Here is a 19,119-nt window from a genome sequence, read left to right on the forward strand (position 1 = left end):
AATGCATTAAAGGCATCGTAGATAATTCATGAGCACATTATATTTATTTCCGTTTTATAGAATTTTTACAGAACAGCAGTATGATAAAGGGAAATAGTCTGAGATTCAGAAGGCTCTTAGGTGTCAGTTGTGATGGTGTCAGTCTCTGTTTTCCCTTATACAGCTTGCTTACAATTTATCTCTGGATCTGTCTTCATCTCTATATGGAAGCATTTGGATTAGTTTATCTCTGTGGACTCTTTTTGCTCAAAAATTCTATGACTCAGTCAGTTATTACTTTGCTTTCATCTGACAGCCCACAGAACCCCATGGGAACTCTGAGTAAAATCAGTCTGCTAGCCAATAAATATTTATTGAGTGCCTACTAAGTGTGTGACTCTTCATAGACCAGGAGGGAATATAGTCTAGGTGTACGACAAGATGTATACAGAAAGGAAGACAGTAATACATAGCAAAATGACAGATACCTGCTAATTGTGTATGCCACCGCAGAGCACAATGGCATGGGAGCAGCCAAGAAGTACACCACATGAGAGTCAAAGTAAAGCTGGACAGGGCTTCCTGGGGGGGGGGGGGGGGGGCTAGAGAGGTCTTCAGGGCTAGACTGTACAGTAATACTCTCTTGCTTGTTCTGTGTGGCACTACTTAGTGAGGAAGATACTAGATGTACAATGGGAAAGCTTGGCTTCAGGCTGCAGCTCTGTCACTTACAGGAGGATATCATGCTGCGAATCTGAAAGGATTTACTCTTTTGGGAAACAAAAGGCATGTCTACCTCTGTATTGATAGAAAGATTAGGTAAGATATTGTGTGTTAAAATGACAGTCCTTTAGTAGCCCCCACAGATGTCTGCTACAGCTACAACAGTCTTTCAGTGACTGCAAGTAAGCTGTGCCATCAGACAGTGATAGATTAGGTGCTGGATGAGGCAAAGCCTTTGTCATACTAAAATGCTGCCTCCCTACTCTCAACCTCTTGGGTATGCCATGACTATTGCTCATAAGAGGTGCCACAAGTTTCATGTGTTGTTCAAATGACATAACAATTTTAAAGTATTTAGAATAACATTCAATAAAGATCAGGCTTCCTACCCTCCCCTAATTCCTTATCTTTTCTCCTTTGTATCTTCCCTGTTCCTCTCTCCATCCCCTGGTTGATGTCTTCTTATACCTACTTTTCCCTTTCCAGCATCATTTTTGACATAGGAAGTTCATGCTTGTCTCTATATTGAAGCCTGTGTTCTGTGGTAGTGGGGCAGGTGCTGGTGAGTTGGAGAATGAGGACTACTTGTCATCTAAGTGTTTTGAAGTGATGGAGCTGGCAGTGTTAAGGATTGTTTAGCACTGTAAAAACAAACAAACAAAAAACAGGTAGGGGATGCTGTATAGACCAAGGAGCAGACTGTGGAGGCCTCAGCCAGAGTGCTGAGGAAGAATAGAGAAAGCATGGAGATTTGAGTTCTACTGGGATGTTCTGCAATCAGCAGCAATGGCAGGCCTGTGGGACTGCAGGACGGAGGAGGTGATTGGTACAATTCAGCAAAATTTTTAATCTAGGAAACTGCATTTTATTTTTGAAATGCTGAGTTTTATATGAGGATGAATCACACAAATTCACATGTCCTGCAAATAGTTAGAAATGTGAATGCATGGCATATTTAGCTATGAGTAGACCAATTTTGCTGGGTTGGAAGCACGTGTTTGTTAGACCGTTTACTTTTTTTTTTTAAGCTAGATCTAGGGGCTAGTGGGATAGTTAAGCCATTAAGATCATTTGCTGCTCTTCCAGAGAATCCCCAGTTCTGTTTCTACCACCTACTTCCAAGAGGCTCACAAACATCTATAAATCTAGTTCTGAGGAGATCTGAGGCCTCTGACCCCTGCAGACACATACCATCACATGCACATACACATGCACAGGTACACACATGCTAATAGTTTTCAAAGGCTACATATAGTATTTTTTGCTCTTATTTATGAGGTACCTACTTGCCTTCAAAGAAAGAAGCCCATTTCTTTCATAGAATGACCTTGGTGGTCACTATCGTATTCTCTGTCATAGAAAAAGATTCAAATAACCCATGCTTTGTTATTCCTTCCTTTTATTTTGCTTGACTGGAGTAATTGGAGATTGGAAGAAAACACTAACTGTTTGAAGGTTGGTGGTATCTGTGCTATTGCTATTTATTTAATATGTTGCTCATTCCTCAGTAGCCTCACTTCCTCAGGTATTGGCCAGCTTGGAAGTGCCCTGGTCTTTGGAAGAGAACTGGCATAATGAGTGGAATGCTAGTTGTGTATACTTGTCTCATAAAACGATGACCATGATATTGCTGAATACATGAGACTGTTGAATAAGAGGTGGTGATAAGATTGCAGCACTGCAGAAATCCTGAGGCAGAATAAAATTGTCTGTTTACTGAGCAGAACCATCTGATGTTGCGCTTCCTTTTCTCTTTTGTTAAGCCATTTTAACACATTTTCAGAACTCTCCACTAGCTAGATTTATGATGTGGCTTTGGGTATTTCATTCTATGGCTCCCACCATAGTTTTTTAGTCTTTCTTTCCCCAATCAGTTGTTCTTTCAGGAGATCAGCATAAGTATGCTCACTGTGGTGGTAGAACATGAATGGAATAGGTGTCTATGTGGTTCATAGATACGTTGTCATATACATTAGCTATTTGGCAGGTGACTGTAAAGGAATGTCTCATTACTCGGTGTCTAAAGCCAAGACCCTGGATCTTGTTGATTTTACTTTTTTTCACTCCTGTCTGAAGAATAGTGTTGGGATTCAGTGGAACATGGCCTCTGAGGCAGGTGGTATTGATTAGTGCTCAAATGTAAGCCTAGTTTTTACGTTTAATCATTATTAAGTGATTAATAATAACATTTCAGTGGCTATGTGCTGTAGCAAATCAATGGTTTACCTATCTGTAAGGCAGCAATATTCATGAAGGGCTTTTTCCTCCTCTTTTCTTCTTTCGCATCCTGCCTTCATTCACAAAGTATCCAGCAGTCCTTTGGTTTCTAACTGCATTCCTGAAGTCAGACTGAGTCCACTCATACCAGTCCTAATATCACTCTTCTTGTTCTCTTTCCCTTTCTGTGATCTTTGCCTTTGCTATGATGGTTAAAGAGCAGAGAAGATGTTAGCTATTTGAAGGTGGCTGTCCTTTTGTTACAGCTACATTACAGCTTTATTGTTCTAACTTGGCTAGATGTTTTGCTGGTTTGCAAATGCTCTATATCTCCCCACTCCCACCACCAGGAAAAGGGATTTTTGATCTGTTAACCCACATAGTCATTGCTCATAGGAGTTTTCCTTTCTTTGTTGGTTGGTTTAGTTCTTTTGTTTGTTTGTTTGTTTAACAATAAACTACAATTTATTGCCCCCCCCAGTCCCCCCACCCTTCATGAGATGGGTTCTCAAAGTGTGTCTCCCGCTGGCATGGAACATGTTGGTCCCTTCCTGCCTCTGTCTCCTGAGTACTGGTATTACAGGTATGCATCACACCTGGACATAATAATGGAGTTTGGATTTCTAGGTTACAATGTATATATACTTTTATAGTCCTAGGCAGTGAAGAGAAGATCTTGCTCTGTAGTCCCTGCTGGCCTCAAACTTAGAATTGCCTTGGCCTGCAAGTGCTGTGGTTATAAGCTGAACCACTAGGCTCAGGAGCTCTAATTACCACACTGACCTGTTCATGTGTTGAGGTGTTTGAAATCAGGCTCTTTACTGGTGGGTTGTCAGAGAACCTCCAGTGTAGATGCTTTGCTGTAGGCCTCACTGTACCTTAATTCTGCCCTTAATAGTTTATGATTTTCCTTCTACGTCACCTGACCTCACTACTAAAGCTGACAGGGGACACAGAAGCATTTGAATCATCTCTTTTCTTTTCAGTCTGTATTGTAAATGCTAAAAGAGTCACCTAGCACTGTCAAGATATCTCTAACTATCCTGATGATACTTGTTACATGGAAAAGGTTTAAAAATCAGTTTAAATCAATTTTAGAACCACATAATTTTAAAGGGGAAGTTTTTTTGTTTTTGTTTTTTTTTTTTTTTTAAAGGTGGGTAAGATGGAGGTAGAGAACTTAGAAAATCTTTAAAAGATATGTACCACCTCAAGTGTTTACAATTATTGATGCTTCAAAAACAAATATCCTGTCTGGACATGCTGATGGGTTGTGTGAGAAGTGCTTGGCTATCTGGGTGGGAAAAGGTTAGAACTGGGACCCATTGAGCCAGCAGAAACTAGGAAACCAAAGACATTGTTATGAAAATGTGCAATGGGAGTCCTTGGAAAGGTGATCTTATTAGCTTTTAAAACCTGTCTTATACTTTGTGTGACTTTTTTTTCCTCTTTTGAGGTCTGGTTGGAAAATACTCAGAGTAAGATTTTTCTTGCTTGCCCATTGTCTCCCTCAGTCTGTCTTGTGTTGAATTTTTGTTCTTACCCTTTATAGACACATTTTTTTTTCCAGCTTTGAGAAGCCAAGTCTGTCACCAGCCTAAAGTGCTGGGTTCTTACCTTTAAGAATATGAATGCTAGAGGTCTTAGCGTGAACAGAAGATCTTTATGGAGTCTGGTTTGAGGAACTATAAGCCATTAAGCATTTGGAATGGTATCAAAATTAATCTTCATTACCAACTCTGTGGGACTTAGGACAGCCATGGAAGGACATCTCTGACCATGTCTATGAGGATGCTTCCAGAAAGGCTTGACAAGAAAGAATGTGGACAGCACCCTGGAATGAGCCTGGGGCTGAATAAAATGGAGAAAGTGACCTGAACACCAGCTCTCTGCCTTATGACTCTGGGATGCATTGTGACCTGCTACTGCACCCTACCATAGAGGCTTATGTACTGTCACACTGTCAGCCTCAAGAAGCTGTTTTCTCATAGCCTCAAGAAAAGTAACTGATATGGACAGAAAGCCCACATCCTCCATGTGTTCTGAAGAATCTTCTGATCGCTCTATTTGTTGAGTCTTTCATTGAATTTCTTTATGGAACTTTTGCTTTCTTGCTGCCTCCATGTTGTTGCAAAAACAGACATAAGCACTCTATAGATTCTGGTGTACATCAGCTCCTCTGTAGCATTTGTCTGATGAAAAAGAAGTGAGACCAGCCATTTGTATGGAGTTCTTGGGCCTTTAGGCCAGCACTTGTGAGAATGCCAACATTTGCAGCAAAAGTCTAGCTAGTGTACAAAAAGGAAGTAGCAGCATTCTTCCAGCATCACACTGTTTTAGCATTTGGGAATTGTAGGTGACAGAAACCTAAGCTATATGCCTCCCACCTCACAAAATACAAATATTAAGCGCATGTTGTTTATGGCATTTGACCTTCAAGTCTTGAAATTATTGTAAAGTTGTATGGTGTGTAAATGCATACATATACTTGAGATACATTTCTTCCCACAGATGAGGTGACTGTACCAAATATACTGAGCTTTTAATTACTGTTCAGTCCTTTCCTTTAGCTTCACTTAAGATATACTGCAAAAGCATTTATTTGTGGGTTTGCTTTATTTTAATTATGTGTCCACATGTGTTTGCCTTAAGGAAAATATTCTCCTTTTATAATCTTCATGGGCACTTCAGTCACTGATAAAATGCAGATGGTTATTAAGTGGAAGATGCTAAGCTCAAAGAGCCTAGATAAAAATCTGGGAGCCTGGAGCACTGAGCTCTCTGTTATCCTCTAAAGATAGACTGGAGGTGGTGGGCCTGCAGAGGTATGAGCTGTTATTATTCCCCTGCCCACTCTGAAGGTCTTTATCCATTTAACACAGGTTCTGTTTATCATGTTATATATTTTAGTTAGCTCTACTTGTAGGCACCAAATCATGGAAGTCACACAATATGCGAGTGAAAGAAGTATTCTTGCTGTTGCATATGCACAAGTTTTGACTGTGTTGATAACCGGACGAATAAATGCATCGTGTCTAATCAGTTAACTCATGAAGTAGCATTTTTGAAAAACAGGCTTTTCATAATTTAGCTCTGAAAAGTTAGTATGGTTAGTGTTTGTAGACAAATGGAAACAATTTCCTCTGAAGGTACATAGAACTCAGAGGAGGCATATTTGTGCAGGAATAGCCCAACTTTTGAAGTACCAAGGCCCAAGAGGAGGTTATAGAATTTGCACAGGGCAGAGTCTGTGGCAGATGCACACATCCATGTAGGAATGTGGCTCAGAGGCAAAGCCTTAGTGCCTAACAGCAACTCAGCAGGAAGTGACAGCAGTGATACAGATTGGTTATAGTCAGACATATGGATCCTGCAGGGAAGCACACTAAGGATGAACCTCTTGCTTGGATGAGGAGAGTTAAAGGTATGGAAAGGAGGAATGCTGTGTACTTGTTACATCCTGTTGTTTTGGTACAGCTTCCCCAAGAAACAGATGACAAGAAAGACCAGACTTTTGAGAAACTTGAATGTCTTCTGGAGGAGAGTGGGAAGGAAGCAGTGAGAGGCTCTGGGAACAGGATCAAACACTTGGGAGGAAAGTGTCTGATCCTGGGAGGAAGAGGAGAGGGTTGGATAAGGAGAATCCAAACTGTGGGACCGCAGTAAGGAGAGTGTTTTCAAGTCTGGTAGTAACTCTGCTGTGGTTTGAATGTATCCTTGTAAATTTACTTTTTGAGAATCTGTTTCCCAGCACAACATTTTTGCTAAGGAGAGGTAATTGAATCATAAAGACAGAGCCATTGTGACTAGATTAATAGTTTTCTTGGAACCAGTTAGTTTTCTCCAGAATTGGTTCTTTAAAAGTGATTACTTAGTGTTCTAATTTCAGCATGAAGGACCTAGACAGACACAAGCACCATAGTCTTAGGCTTCTTAGCATCTAGGACAAAGAGCCAAACAACTGTCTTTTCTTTGTAAATTGTCCAGTCTTAGGCATTCTGTTATAGCTGACTAAGAACGTTCTCAAGTCCAGTTAAATGTTAGAGGAGCCCCATTTCTCTCAGTAGTTGAGGTCCCCTATATGTCTCTGCTGAGTTGCTATTGGCTAGTATCAGCTGATGGGAAACATAGCCTGGGCTTTAAAACCAAAAGAAAATAAATAGTGATGGCTTTTGGGACACAGTGGTTCCGCAGTAAGTCAGTTATGCTTTCCATGGTCTGAGATCCAAGAGCCTTGTTGTTTTCATATCTGCCATGTTTGGTTTTCAATAAATTTATGTAGAAATAATAGGTTGTAAGTGTGGGCTTCTTACATAAATGCTAATCCTAGAGCTAGGGAAGATGTACAAGATAAGCCTGAGACGTGTCATCCTATAAGAAAGGAAATGCTCAAACACTGATAGCAGTCCTGTCCAAAGGGATTGAAGCCAGTATGTCTTTATTTCCAAGTTAGGGACAATTTAACACCAAAACAAAGAACAGCAGCAGATTTTAACTGTATAAAATGCGATCCTGTTAGTTGACACTAAGAGAACCAGCTCAGTGAATAACTTGGGAGTTTGATGAGGGATGAAATTATAAAGTTCACACTGCTTCTTCACAAACTGCCTATTAATACAGAAAGGAAGAGTAACTTAGAGACTCTTACAGATACTACTCTAACCAAGTGATCAAATATATCACCACCACTGAGTTATCTCCACTGCTTGTCTCATTACAAAGGAACCAACAGAGCAAAACTACTAGGCTTTATCCTCTTTAAAAATCTTGATTCTACTGGGGGGTGGTAGCACATACCTTTAATCCTACCTGGCTCATGGGAGCAGAGGCAGGCTTGTGAGTTTCAGGCTAGCCCAGGAATGTACAAGACTGTCTCCAAAACAAACAAAATTCAACTCTGTGTTGTCAAAGAAAGAGATAGTTCTATTAAAGAGCTACAGAACCTTAATGTAGCACCTGATTCTGAATTACAATAGCCCCCTTTACCTACAGTAACCTCTACTTATGCTCAACTGCAGTCCAAAATTTCTACACATGAAAATCCAGGAGTACTCATTTGTAAGTGTTTGATTAGGCACTGTTCTGAGTCATATGAAATCTCACTCTCTCGCTCCACAATGTTTACAATGTAAGTTGTCTCTGACTATTCTATGTATATACATGTGCTACCTCTCTATTCAATCGGCAGTTAGTAGGTTTCTTGATTTTTCAAAATGGATGTTGTGGTAATGCCATATGTTTGCTTTCAAGTAATTATTAGGTCCCACAAATCCCAGTAGCAGTGGTACTAGCCATTCAGATATGTGGATGAAAAGCTACACTATGGTTCTTTTGAGTGCCTCATATTGTAGTCCAGGCTGGATTCAAATACTGCAGTCTTCTGTCTTAGATCCACTTCCCCTAAGGCTTGAAGTTGCAAATGCTTCTTGTAAAGTAAAACATGTGAAAACATAAAAGTATTTTAAGACACTACATTCACATCACTTTATTACAATATATTCTTGATCATTTATTTTATTATTACTGTATCTATTATACTACTCTACAAATTAAACATCATAGGTACATATGTGTAAGTAAAGGGTAAAACAATCAAAAACATACAGTATACCCTAAATACAATTGTTCCTTAATGTTCATGGGCAGTCAATTAAAGGGAAGTGTTATCCCCCCCAATTACACCAAAATCTACAGAATCCTGAGCCAAGTCCTTTATATAAAATGTTATAGTATTTGCATATTGCTTATGCATATCTTGCTATAAACTTTTAATTTCCCCAGATTACTTATACCATTAATTAATCCAGTGTAAGTACTACTAAGTCATATAATAATGATGAGAAAAATGTTGCTCCAAGTTATGTAACAGATGTGGAACTATAATACAGAGGACTAGCTGCTTCTTATCCTCAGGGCTGTCTTTAGTTTCAGGATTCCACTGGATGATTTTATATCTCCCAGAGCTAATACTGTAGGTCATTTTCCTTGTAAGTATTCCATTAGGATAGCTGGTCTCTAGAGTATATGGTAAAGATGTGTTTGTCAATAACTTGATTTTGCATTCTTGTGACTGTAGGAAAATGACCTCATTTAAAGGAATTACACACTTATATATTTGGAGATGTTCCCATATGAATCAAGAAGTCTATCTTCTTTGTACACAGTGTGTGCAACTTTTCTGGAACTTTGTACACATGTGAATTGTACACATATATTATGAAGCAATCAAATTGTGGATAATTAACTTATTCATTAATATATATTCTATTACTTTCAATATTGAGGTGTAGGGAGGCAATGGGAAAGGTAAAAATATGCTCCAATGCAACTGTAATTTTATTTATGAATAGTCTTATTCTTCCCTGGGCTTAATGCACCTTTGTCTGTATTTGTAGACTCTAGGACCTGATGGTTTGAAATTGTCTTCTAGATGGAACTTACTCTTGCTATAACCTGCATGCAGTGTGGAACCAAGTGGCATGTGACCCTGTTCCATGTGTCAGTGTCTGCCTTATGATAAAAGTTCATGTTTAATAGAGAGCCTTTAATGTCTCCTTTAGTTTGGAAAAGCATTTCAATCCCAGCATTAATTTTCTTTCTAGCCAGTACAGAGAGAGTTGATGTAATGTTAGCCAGCCAAGGCCATTTTAGGTCTCTTTTTATGTGCTGATTATGAATCAGCCATTGTACCAGACATGTAATTGTGGTGGAATTACTGACATACTCAAGAAAGCGATATAATGTCATGGGATCTGCTTTAACATTTTTTTTCTTTATTTACCTGGGCACCTGATTAGCACACTCATGCTCGGTTCTAAACCATCTTTACCAGAACATCTTCTAGCTTTATGTTAGCAGCCAGGAGAATGAGACAGTCAAACACTGCACCTAGACTAATTCTGTTTGTGTTCTCTTCCACTCTTCTTTCCCGTTGTTGTTTCAGATCATGGAAAAGAGACAGAAAAAGTAGAGAAAGCTTGTAAACCTTCTTGTTTTTTTCCTGTGCTAGGCAAACTGGGCTAGGAGAAACCTTTTAGAATTTCAGCACTGCATTTACAAAATGACTAGGAGATGTTCTTATTCTTTAAAGAATATCTTAATTTTCTGAATGTTTTAAAACTAACTTGATGTAACTTTTCCACTTTAATTTTTTTTTAATTCTAAATATGATAATTCTACCATAAAACCTTAATTTCTACCTTGTACCAAAGAGCTGTGCAAGAGAGGCAGGAGCTCTGCACGCACTCAGAGCACATTGTCAGGGCAAACTGGTCATGAGTTAATAGGTGCACTGTTATTGAATGATGCTTCATCACCGAGAATCACGTGTGACTCTCACATGCCTGGAATGTAGTAAATACTCAATAATGAGATTGTTATCCGTTTCCTGTGTCTTTATTCTTGCTCAGCACAGGCAACTGTTCCTTGAGGGGAAATCTGTAATTAGGAAAGGAAGCTAAGAGCTGCAGAGCTTTATGGAAGGGGAAAGGAAAGGAGTGAGCAGAGTGTGGAGTTGGGAATCTAAGACCTCAGGAAGTCCTGTGGCAGGCTTAAATCTGTTTGTAAACATTTGCTGATGGGACGGGGAGGGCAAAGATGATAAGTAGGAAAGGATTGTACCCTGGATCTTTCTTGGCTAGCAGGTACTCAGTAATTCTGAGAATTAACTTGAGTGCATTAATGGGACTGGATGATTAAATATTTGTACAGTTTTGTTTAGTATTCTTTAGATTTTTCATACTGGGGCTTGTTCTTAAGAAAATTCCTTACTTGCTCTGCCATTCCAGCATTCTTTTCTAGACTTTGTGCATTGAATGTAAAATGTCAATGCTGGTAATTCAAAATGCAGTAACAAACATTTCTTTATTCTCTTGGCATTTAAAATCACCAAGACATCTCAGCCTGTCAAAAAGTGGAGTTGTCTTGCAAGCCACTCCCTAGCTTTCTAGCTTGACAGCTCTTTGGTGCATGTAGCCACTCTCCTGCCCTAGTAGGGCTCCTTGGTGACAACCTTAGTTAAAATCCTCACCATGAATCAACATCTACATCTGCTGATTTGTGGCTGTTGCTCTCTCTTTGCTGCCAAACACAACTCTGTGATAATGCTAGCATTTGCCAGCATGCTTACGCAGTGACTCAGGAGACAGAGTGGCCAGCAGAGCAGCCTCTTTGTGGGAGTGGATTTTAAGAAGTGCTAATTCCATGGCAGTTTAGAGATATTAATATCGTGCTGGCAGTAGATAAACAGGCAGCAGAGGGGCATATAATGAGAACAGAATCAGTGATGACATCTTTCCCTCCTTTCTTTACCACTGTGTTGTGTGCTGCTTCTTTGAAAAGTCTGTTCGCCTAGGTTTTAGATGAATAGAATCCTTACTGTTTAAGCAGATACTGCTTAGGTGAGCTGCCAGTGACCTCATACTATTACTTGCTGAGGATTACCAGTGTGCTAAGAGTTAACTACATTTTCAAGCAGTACTAAATCACAGCATATGGCACAGTAGCCTATTGCTTACTGTACCCTCTCCCTAAAGGGCAGCAAACCAGATGGTGTGTGTGGGGCCTTTGGTGTAATTATGACAGACACAAAGAAAGACATAGCCACCACTCTCCCTCAATAATATCATGTCTCTTACATCCCCAAAATTGATATTGTTAATTTTTTCAGTTGGCTTTTCATATCGAAGTTTTCTTTCCAGGCTGGGAGAAGCCCTGCTAAAAGCAGCATTACTCATTTGAGTACCATTCTCCATGCACTATTCAGGGTAGCAAGTTGGACACAATCTAAAAGAGTGTGCTTCATTCTGTTGTGGACACTGTGCATAAGAATAACTTGAATGCAGATTCTCATCTGAGGTCTGTAGACAGTTGGAATGTTGTTGCATATAGTCAGTTGGAGTGGTTGAAAACTGGTTACCTCTGGTTTTATTCCTCCTTCTTTGTTCCTAGTTGTGAGAGGTATTTTTGTTGTTTTGCTTTTTTTTCCTACCAAAATGCCTTTTTTTCCCCTGCGTTTTCTTCTCCCCAGTTCATTCCTGGCTCTTCTCCAAGCCCACTTACAGTGGAAGATCTACTGTCTGGAGCTGTGAGAAGAGAGGCATGTTGAATATTGTGTTACTCCAGCGTTTGTAACACTGGGAGCACAAGTAGACATCTAGCTTTTATATAGACTGGGAAGGAGTCTGAAAAATTTAGGTCATGCTTTTATGTGCTCACTTTTTATCTTGTGTGCCTGGTATTTTAGAGCTGACTTTTCTTGAGGGTAGTAGCTTGTTTATAACATTCTGTAAATAGCCTGGCCTAATGCAGGCTTCTTACAGATAGTTTCTGCTGGTTTTGTGTGTAGATTGATGTAGCATCTGACTCTACTAAGAAGAAAAATGCTGAGTTGGGGATTTTTGTTGTTTGGTTTTATTTGGATTCCAGCTTAACAGCCTTTCCCTCCTCCTGCCAAAAAGCATTGTGGCCTCCAGGTGCTAACTGTTGTTATTTCTGTTGACTGAGCCCCATCTGTAGCCCCAGTGTTAATTGACCTATCTCTTCTGTTGCAGAAACATTGCTGAGGCCCTTGTTAGCAAAGGGCTAGCCACGGTGATCAGATACAGGCAGGATGATGACCAGAGATCTTCACACTATGATGAGCTGCTGGCTGCAGAGGCCAGGTAAGTTGTGGAATTGATAAACATATTGGGACCCATAGCATCATTTTATCATGTTTGATAACCATGTATGATGATTGCCACCATTCCTGGGACTAACAGGGACGCCTGGCTTCTGTGTACAATGCATTTGGCTCTGTGCCTTTCCTTCAGAGACCTCCCCCACTCCCTCCCCTGCCCTCCTCTTTCCGCCTTTCACTTTTATCACCTCTAGACCTTTTGTCATGTACAAAGGAAATGAAAACATTTATTAGGAAATGAGTTTTGGTTTAAAACACTTCTGACAGCTGGCAGGAGAGCATTTGAGAAGCCCTATGACATTTTCCTTTTGTCCTTCATTCCTATGGCTGGTTACCCCAACATAAAGCATAGTGCTGCTCAACTGGGTTGCTCGCCATTGGCATTCCTCCCAGCTCATGTTCTGAGAGACTTTGGTCAGGGGTTCTGGTTAGTTTAATCCCATGGCTTCCCAAATTCTTGAGCACTGAACTAATGCTGAACTGATACTTAGCAGTTCTGTAGACCCACAAAATATTTCCATTGTATCAGAGTGATTGCATGGGTTTGGCTCACTCAGCTGTTCTTCAGAGGCCACTAGGACCTATTAGTTCTAGACATTTGGTAAGATCGTACATTCCATTAGAGAAGGCTGGGTTGGGCACATATTACCTAATTTTGGTTTCACCCCTTATTACTGACATGATTTCTCTTGTTCTTTGGCCCAGAACATTCTCATAATATCCAACATGTACCTGTAGCACTATATTACATCCTGACTGATAGAGTTCCTATAGAATGTCACACAGAGTGTCAGTGGAGAGGTCAGCCTCTCAGGCTGATGGGACTTTTGCAATTCTTTCTTGTGGGCTTTTCTCAGTTTTTTTGTCTAGGAATGGATTGTTACAGACCTTTGATTGGTATAATGTTTATTAGTAACCATTAAAAAACAAGGCACTAGGGCCTATTATTTCAGCATGTGGTAGGTAGGTTGAGGCAAGAGAGTCTTGAGTTCCAGCCTAGGCTTCACAGGCCAGCCTTGGCTATAAGTAGACTCTGTCTCAAATAATACTAATACAGCAATGATGTGATATAGATTCACAATAGGTATTTATCAGAGACAGATGGTCTTCTCTCCCTGCCAGTGTTCTGTGAATACAGTGAGCGCAAAATCCCCATGATGGAAAATATGGATATGCTTTTCTTAACACCACACAGATGACCTCCAGGAAACAACTTCACCAACTGATGGAATTCTTGGGGTGGGCCAATGAGCAGCTTGGTCATTCTGATTTGATGAAATTTGAAGAACAAGTGAAGCATTCACAGAGTCAGAGTGGTGGACTGTGTAGCTCCTGTCTTCAGGTCTGGGTCCATCATATGCAAAGAAACAATTCTAACAGTGCATGGACTTAATCTGCTAAGGTGCTCAGGAACGGGATGCCCAACTCAGCTTTTATTACATTGTTAGAAATAGGCATAGTATGAAGATTGTCATGAGTGTTGCTTAGTGAGTATACATATATAAAAAAAATCTGAGGTAGATTTGGGTTTTAGAAGAAAACAAGCCTTTTTAGTGCAGAATTTGTGCTGAAGTAATATAACAATATGCTTGCTTGCTGAAGCAGTGAGTTGCCTGACCTAGAGATAGTTGTGTTAAGCCATTGCTTTCAGACTGATGGTGGAAGAATTGGCTTCTAGGTCCTTGTACTATTGCTGGTCAGTAAATGGAGAGAAATTAACTTCTTCCCCAGGACCAGGATGGATGCGTGAAGGTAATACAGGCCTGAAAAGTATTATGAATAACAGACAAGATGAGCTAGAGTAGGTTTTTCTTTGGAGCACCATTGTTAGTGATCCCTGGGATGATGGCCCAAGACCATCTCCTAGATGCTAACCCCTAGTCAGGTGAAGTGAGAGTCAAGAGAGACCAGGATTCCTGCTAGGTAGTAATGGTGGTTTTATAGCTATTTGAAAAGATTTCTAGTGTAGAGAAGGCTTGTTTTGCCAGTATCTGTCCTTAACTATGTGCCCACTGACAGACACTGTTTCATCTTAGTTTGCTTGCAGTTCACCCTTTGTCACTCATGACACCAGCTCTATGTCCACATGCTGCCTCTGTCCTGCATCTTGCCTGTCTATTGAATATTACCCAAGTTTAGGGCTGTTTCCACCTGGATGGATTAGCTTTACATTCCAGTTTTGATCTGCCATGTGATTGGGTTTCTCCACCTCCCTACTTGAAGTCCTCTGCAGATTTCATTAGTAAGCTATTTACTCCTTTTCTGGGCCACAAATAAGAACCCCTCAACAAGAAAGGCTTTGGTGTTGACCCCAAGTCTCTCGAAACATGGACTGTCTTCTGTTTATCATTCTTTTAGCCACTTTTTAATCTTCAGTGATTGTGTACTGAACCAAGCCAACTTGAATTAATTTCCCAAGGAAATTTTCTTGAGCTACTATATCTAAGGCTTTAGCAAAGGCCAAATTAGTAACATCTGCTGCATTCCTGTCAGTCGTTCATGCTGAAGCTCCTCTGGTCGGTACAAGGCTGTCCTTGTGATTAGTCTCTCCTACAATGGTGTCGATTGCCACAGATTTCCCAGCCCCTGACCTTGGTTGCCTGCTTTTCTCTGCTTATCTCTGCTTTGCTGCTCCACTGCTCCAATAGGCAGTGGCACATCTGTGCTCTTCCCTTGACTTTGCTTTCCAGTGCACTGCTTGGCCATTAATCCTTTTAGAGAAACATTGTAAGCTTTGGTGAAAGGGCAGCCTGTTAACTTGTCTGACTTCTTGGGTCAGCACAGCTGCCTGCCTGGGAGTTGATGAGCTTTCTATTAGCTCTGCAGCTCCTACCATCTCGGTTATCTGATGGGAGCTCAGGAGTAATGCTTAGGCACTCACTGGGCATCCAGGAGAGAGGAAGGGAAAATGGATATTTCTGCATTCAGGCAGCCAATTGTGTTCTAGCATATCACTTGCCTGCTTGAAACATGCTCTCCTTTGCTTTCTCTTCAGCTTTCTGACCCTTTGAGGAGTCTTTATTTAAGCTGCCTGTCTGCTTATGGGCAACCCCCATACAGCCTCAGATACCTGGCCCATCTAGAGAAAGCCACATCTCTTTGTTTAATGAATAAATAAGCTTGTTAATTCCCAAAGGCAGCCTTCCTTTCTCGCTCAGGTGTCTGTCATCAGCCACTTCCTCTCTCATTACCTTGTGTCCTGGCAAGATAAGGTTTTGGCATTTCTTGGGGTTCTCTCAGGCCTTGCTTTTCTCCTGAGCTTCATTGAGAAGCACTTGATTTTTGTGTCAGGATCTGACAGATCCAAGTTGCTTGTCCTTGGAATTTATTACAAAGAGAATTTAGGTGCACCATGGCTCACTGTGATGCACATGAATTTATTCCCCCACCATGGGCCCCTCCCTAGAAAGAAGCCCATATCAGTTCTTACCTGCATGGTTCAAATATTTAGTCCCCAGGTTAGTTTGCTGTGCTATTTTGGCAGAGGCTTTAGCCAGAGCCTCTGGCTCCTGAAGGAAATAAATGCCTCTTACCTCTTTTTGAAGTATTTCTAAGCCTCTCCCTCAACCTTTTTTTTTCTCTGAAAATGCTATAAAATGTCACATATCCCATCTCCAATATTTGCTATAGACTGTCCCAGGGCAACCAGAAGTTTGGCCTGCTATCATCTGTAGACTGCTAGTTAAGGGTGCAGGCCTACCACACCTACCTTCCCATTAGGTATTTATTGAACTTGTTACTCAAATTGAAGTAATGTCTGAAGTCTCAGCAGAGCCTGGCTGGTGCCTGCTCTCTTTGGTTCTGTCCAAATGGGGAATGATATTGATGTGTGTGTTTTCTCTTGTAGCTATTCAACTCTTTGTTTAGAACTATAATGTTCTAAACTGTAACATACCTGTAGTCCCAGCAGTTGGATGTTTTAAGCAGGAGGAATGGGAGTTCAAAGCCAGCCTGGTCTACACAATAACATCCTAGCTCACAAAATAAAGAACAAAAGAAAAGGCTCTATTTTTTTAGATGTCCCACTATGGAGTCCTGGCTTACCTGGAACTCATTGTGTAGACCAGGCTGGTTTCAAATTCACACACATCTGCCTGCTTCCGTCTCTGAGCTGCTTGGACCAAAAGTGTGCATTACTATACATAGCTTACATTTTAACCATTTCTGGAATCTCTTAGAATTTGTAGCTTATTGCAAAAACAAAACAAGGAAGTTAGGGCTTTACTTATTTAAGACACTTTTTTATCTCAGTTTTGGTGATTTCAGGGTAGGATTTATATATTCAAAAAAGAAATTGATATTCTAGCTTGACTGTGGGAAAACACTTGTACTAAGTAATCTAGTACCTGAGCAGATTTAAATAAGTTTAGAAATGAAGTTAGTGTTATCTCGAGAGAAAAGGGCAGGCATTCTCTTACCTCTTTATGTATATTCTGTTTCTTTGTGGCATGCTGAAAGCTTAGAAAACTGATGCTGTCCTTAGTCTCTGAGAGGGAAGCACACACCTGCCCTACTCTGTGTTTTGTAGCTCCCTCAAGAACTCATTTTTCTGATTGAGCAAAGTCTCTCTTTAGAACAAAAAAAAAAAAAAAAAACACAAGTGCTCCTGCCTTACTGAGTTCTGTATCTCTAGTCTCCAAACCCAACAGACATCAGTCTCTTGCTTTTTTCTGTGTGATTGGCAGTACTTCCATTGTTATCTTCTCTACCTGAAACTCTAGGAAACTGTACTAGCATTTCTATCAGAGTCTGCTCAAGACTATATGTTTGTTGATGACTCTTGCTGATTTTGCTAATAAGTCAGTATCAGTGGGCATTATTATAATGGATACAGCTATCATCAGGTGACTCCTGCTGAGTTGGGGATCTTGGTCTTGCCACTTTCCCTGCATTGGCAGCCATCACTGAGTGAATGCAGTTTTCAAGTCTCCCGAAGTATTTTCAAGGCAACTGGGAAATGCCCTTGTTCTACACATGCTCAGTCAGCTGCTCTCCTGGGGATCTCACACAGAAGGAAGTTTTCTGTAAACTCTCATGGAATAGGAAAAAGTCATGCCTTTAAAAACAAAAAGAAGAGAAATGGTGAAGCCTTCCATGTTGCATCTTCAGTTGTAGTGGCATGTATTTGCTGGTTCATGAACAGGAGGATGCACCTTTTGGCTCAGAGATAGAGCCCATGTCCAATATGCACACCATGACCTAAGGCAAGTTGGAAATGAAAGTGTTTTTTGGGCTTAAAATGCCAGATCATAGTCCTCATTAGAGGAAGTCAGGACAGGAACTCAAGTCAGGACCAGTCCTCAGCAGCATAAAACCAAGACAAAACAGCCAGTGAGATGACTCAGATGGATAAACTTTTGCTGGGCGAGCTTGAAGGCTTGAATTGAGTACTTGGAACCCAAATTTTAAAAGCCTGATTAGATGGAGACATCTGTAATCCCAGCACTCCTACTTGAGCAGCTATGCAACACCGAAACAGGAAATGCTCTGCCATAACAGAGCAAAAAAGCAAACTCCCCAAGGGCTCCTCTTTGATCACTGACCCCCCCCACCCCCCCACCCCCCACACCCCCCCCCCCCCCCCCCGCACATCACCCTGGGAGGGCGCGCGCACGCGCGTGCGCGCACACACACACACACACACAGAGAGAGAGAGAGAGAGAGAGAGAGAGAGAGAGAGAATAATAGCAATGTAACACATTATGACCTAGTAAATGAAAGAAGTCATTGTACTTGTATGACATATTTTCAATTTGTTAAAGATTCTTGAGCGGAAAAAGCAAGTTTCATCACTGTATAGTATGGAATTTGAATGTGTGTTCCTTGCAAATATTTGTGTACTTTGAAATGTTACAACTGCCATGTTCTATCACAAGTTGTCTTAGGGTTTCTCTTGCTGCAACGAAAACACAATGACTAAAGCAAGTTGGAGAGGATTGGGTTTATTGGGCTTACACTTACAAATCATAGTCCATCACTGGAGGGAATCAGGGCAGGAACTCAAGCAGGTCTAGAACCCAGAGACAAGAGCTGATGCAGAGGCCATGGAGAGGTGCTGCTTAATGACTTGCTCAGCTTACTTTCTTATAGAATCCAGGACTACCAGCCCATGGATAGCACTACTCACAATAGGCAGGACCCTCCCCCATTGATCAGTAAATGAGAAAATGCCTTAAAACAATCTCAAGGAGGCATTTCCTCAAATGATGAGGCTTCTTTCTCTGTAATGGCTCTAGTTTGTGTCTAATAGACACATAGAATCAACCAGCACACAAGGTATAGATGCCATGGGTTTATCCAAACTCCAAGAAAGTAGATCCTGCTGCTAGGAGCAATTGTTTATTTTGCATGTGATGGCTTAGATTCCATTTCTTCTCTTTATAATATTCTCACTCCGTGTCTGTCTGTCTGTCTGTCTGTCTCTCTCTCTCTCTCTCTCTCTCTCTCTCTCTCTCTCTCTCTCTCTCTCTCTCTGCCCCCCTCCCTCCCTCCTTCTCTCTCTCTCTCTCTCCCCCCCCTTC

The 19,119-nt window shown here is 40.9% G+C and overlaps 1 protein-coding gene across 1 annotated transcript in view; it reads left to right on the top strand.

Annotated features, from left to right (window-relative positions):
- The window catches only part of SND1 (staphylococcal nuclease and tudor domain containing 1), a 385,665-nt gene that overhangs the window by 198,743 nt on the left and 167,803 nt on the right, over positions 1–19,119 (top strand). Inside the window, exon 13 of the mRNA XM_080936109.1 lies at positions 12,471–12,581. Within this exon, the coding sequence (XP_080792235.1) occupies positions 12,471–12,581 (111 nt within the window). The remainder of the gene's footprint in view (positions 1–12,470; positions 12,582–19,119) is intronic.

This window comes from Micromys minutus, assembly GCF_963924665.1.
Source record: "Micromys minutus genome assembly, chromosome: 23".
In the NCBI taxonomy this organism is placed as follows: Eukaryota; Metazoa; Chordata; class Mammalia; order Rodentia; family Muridae; genus Micromys; species Micromys minutus.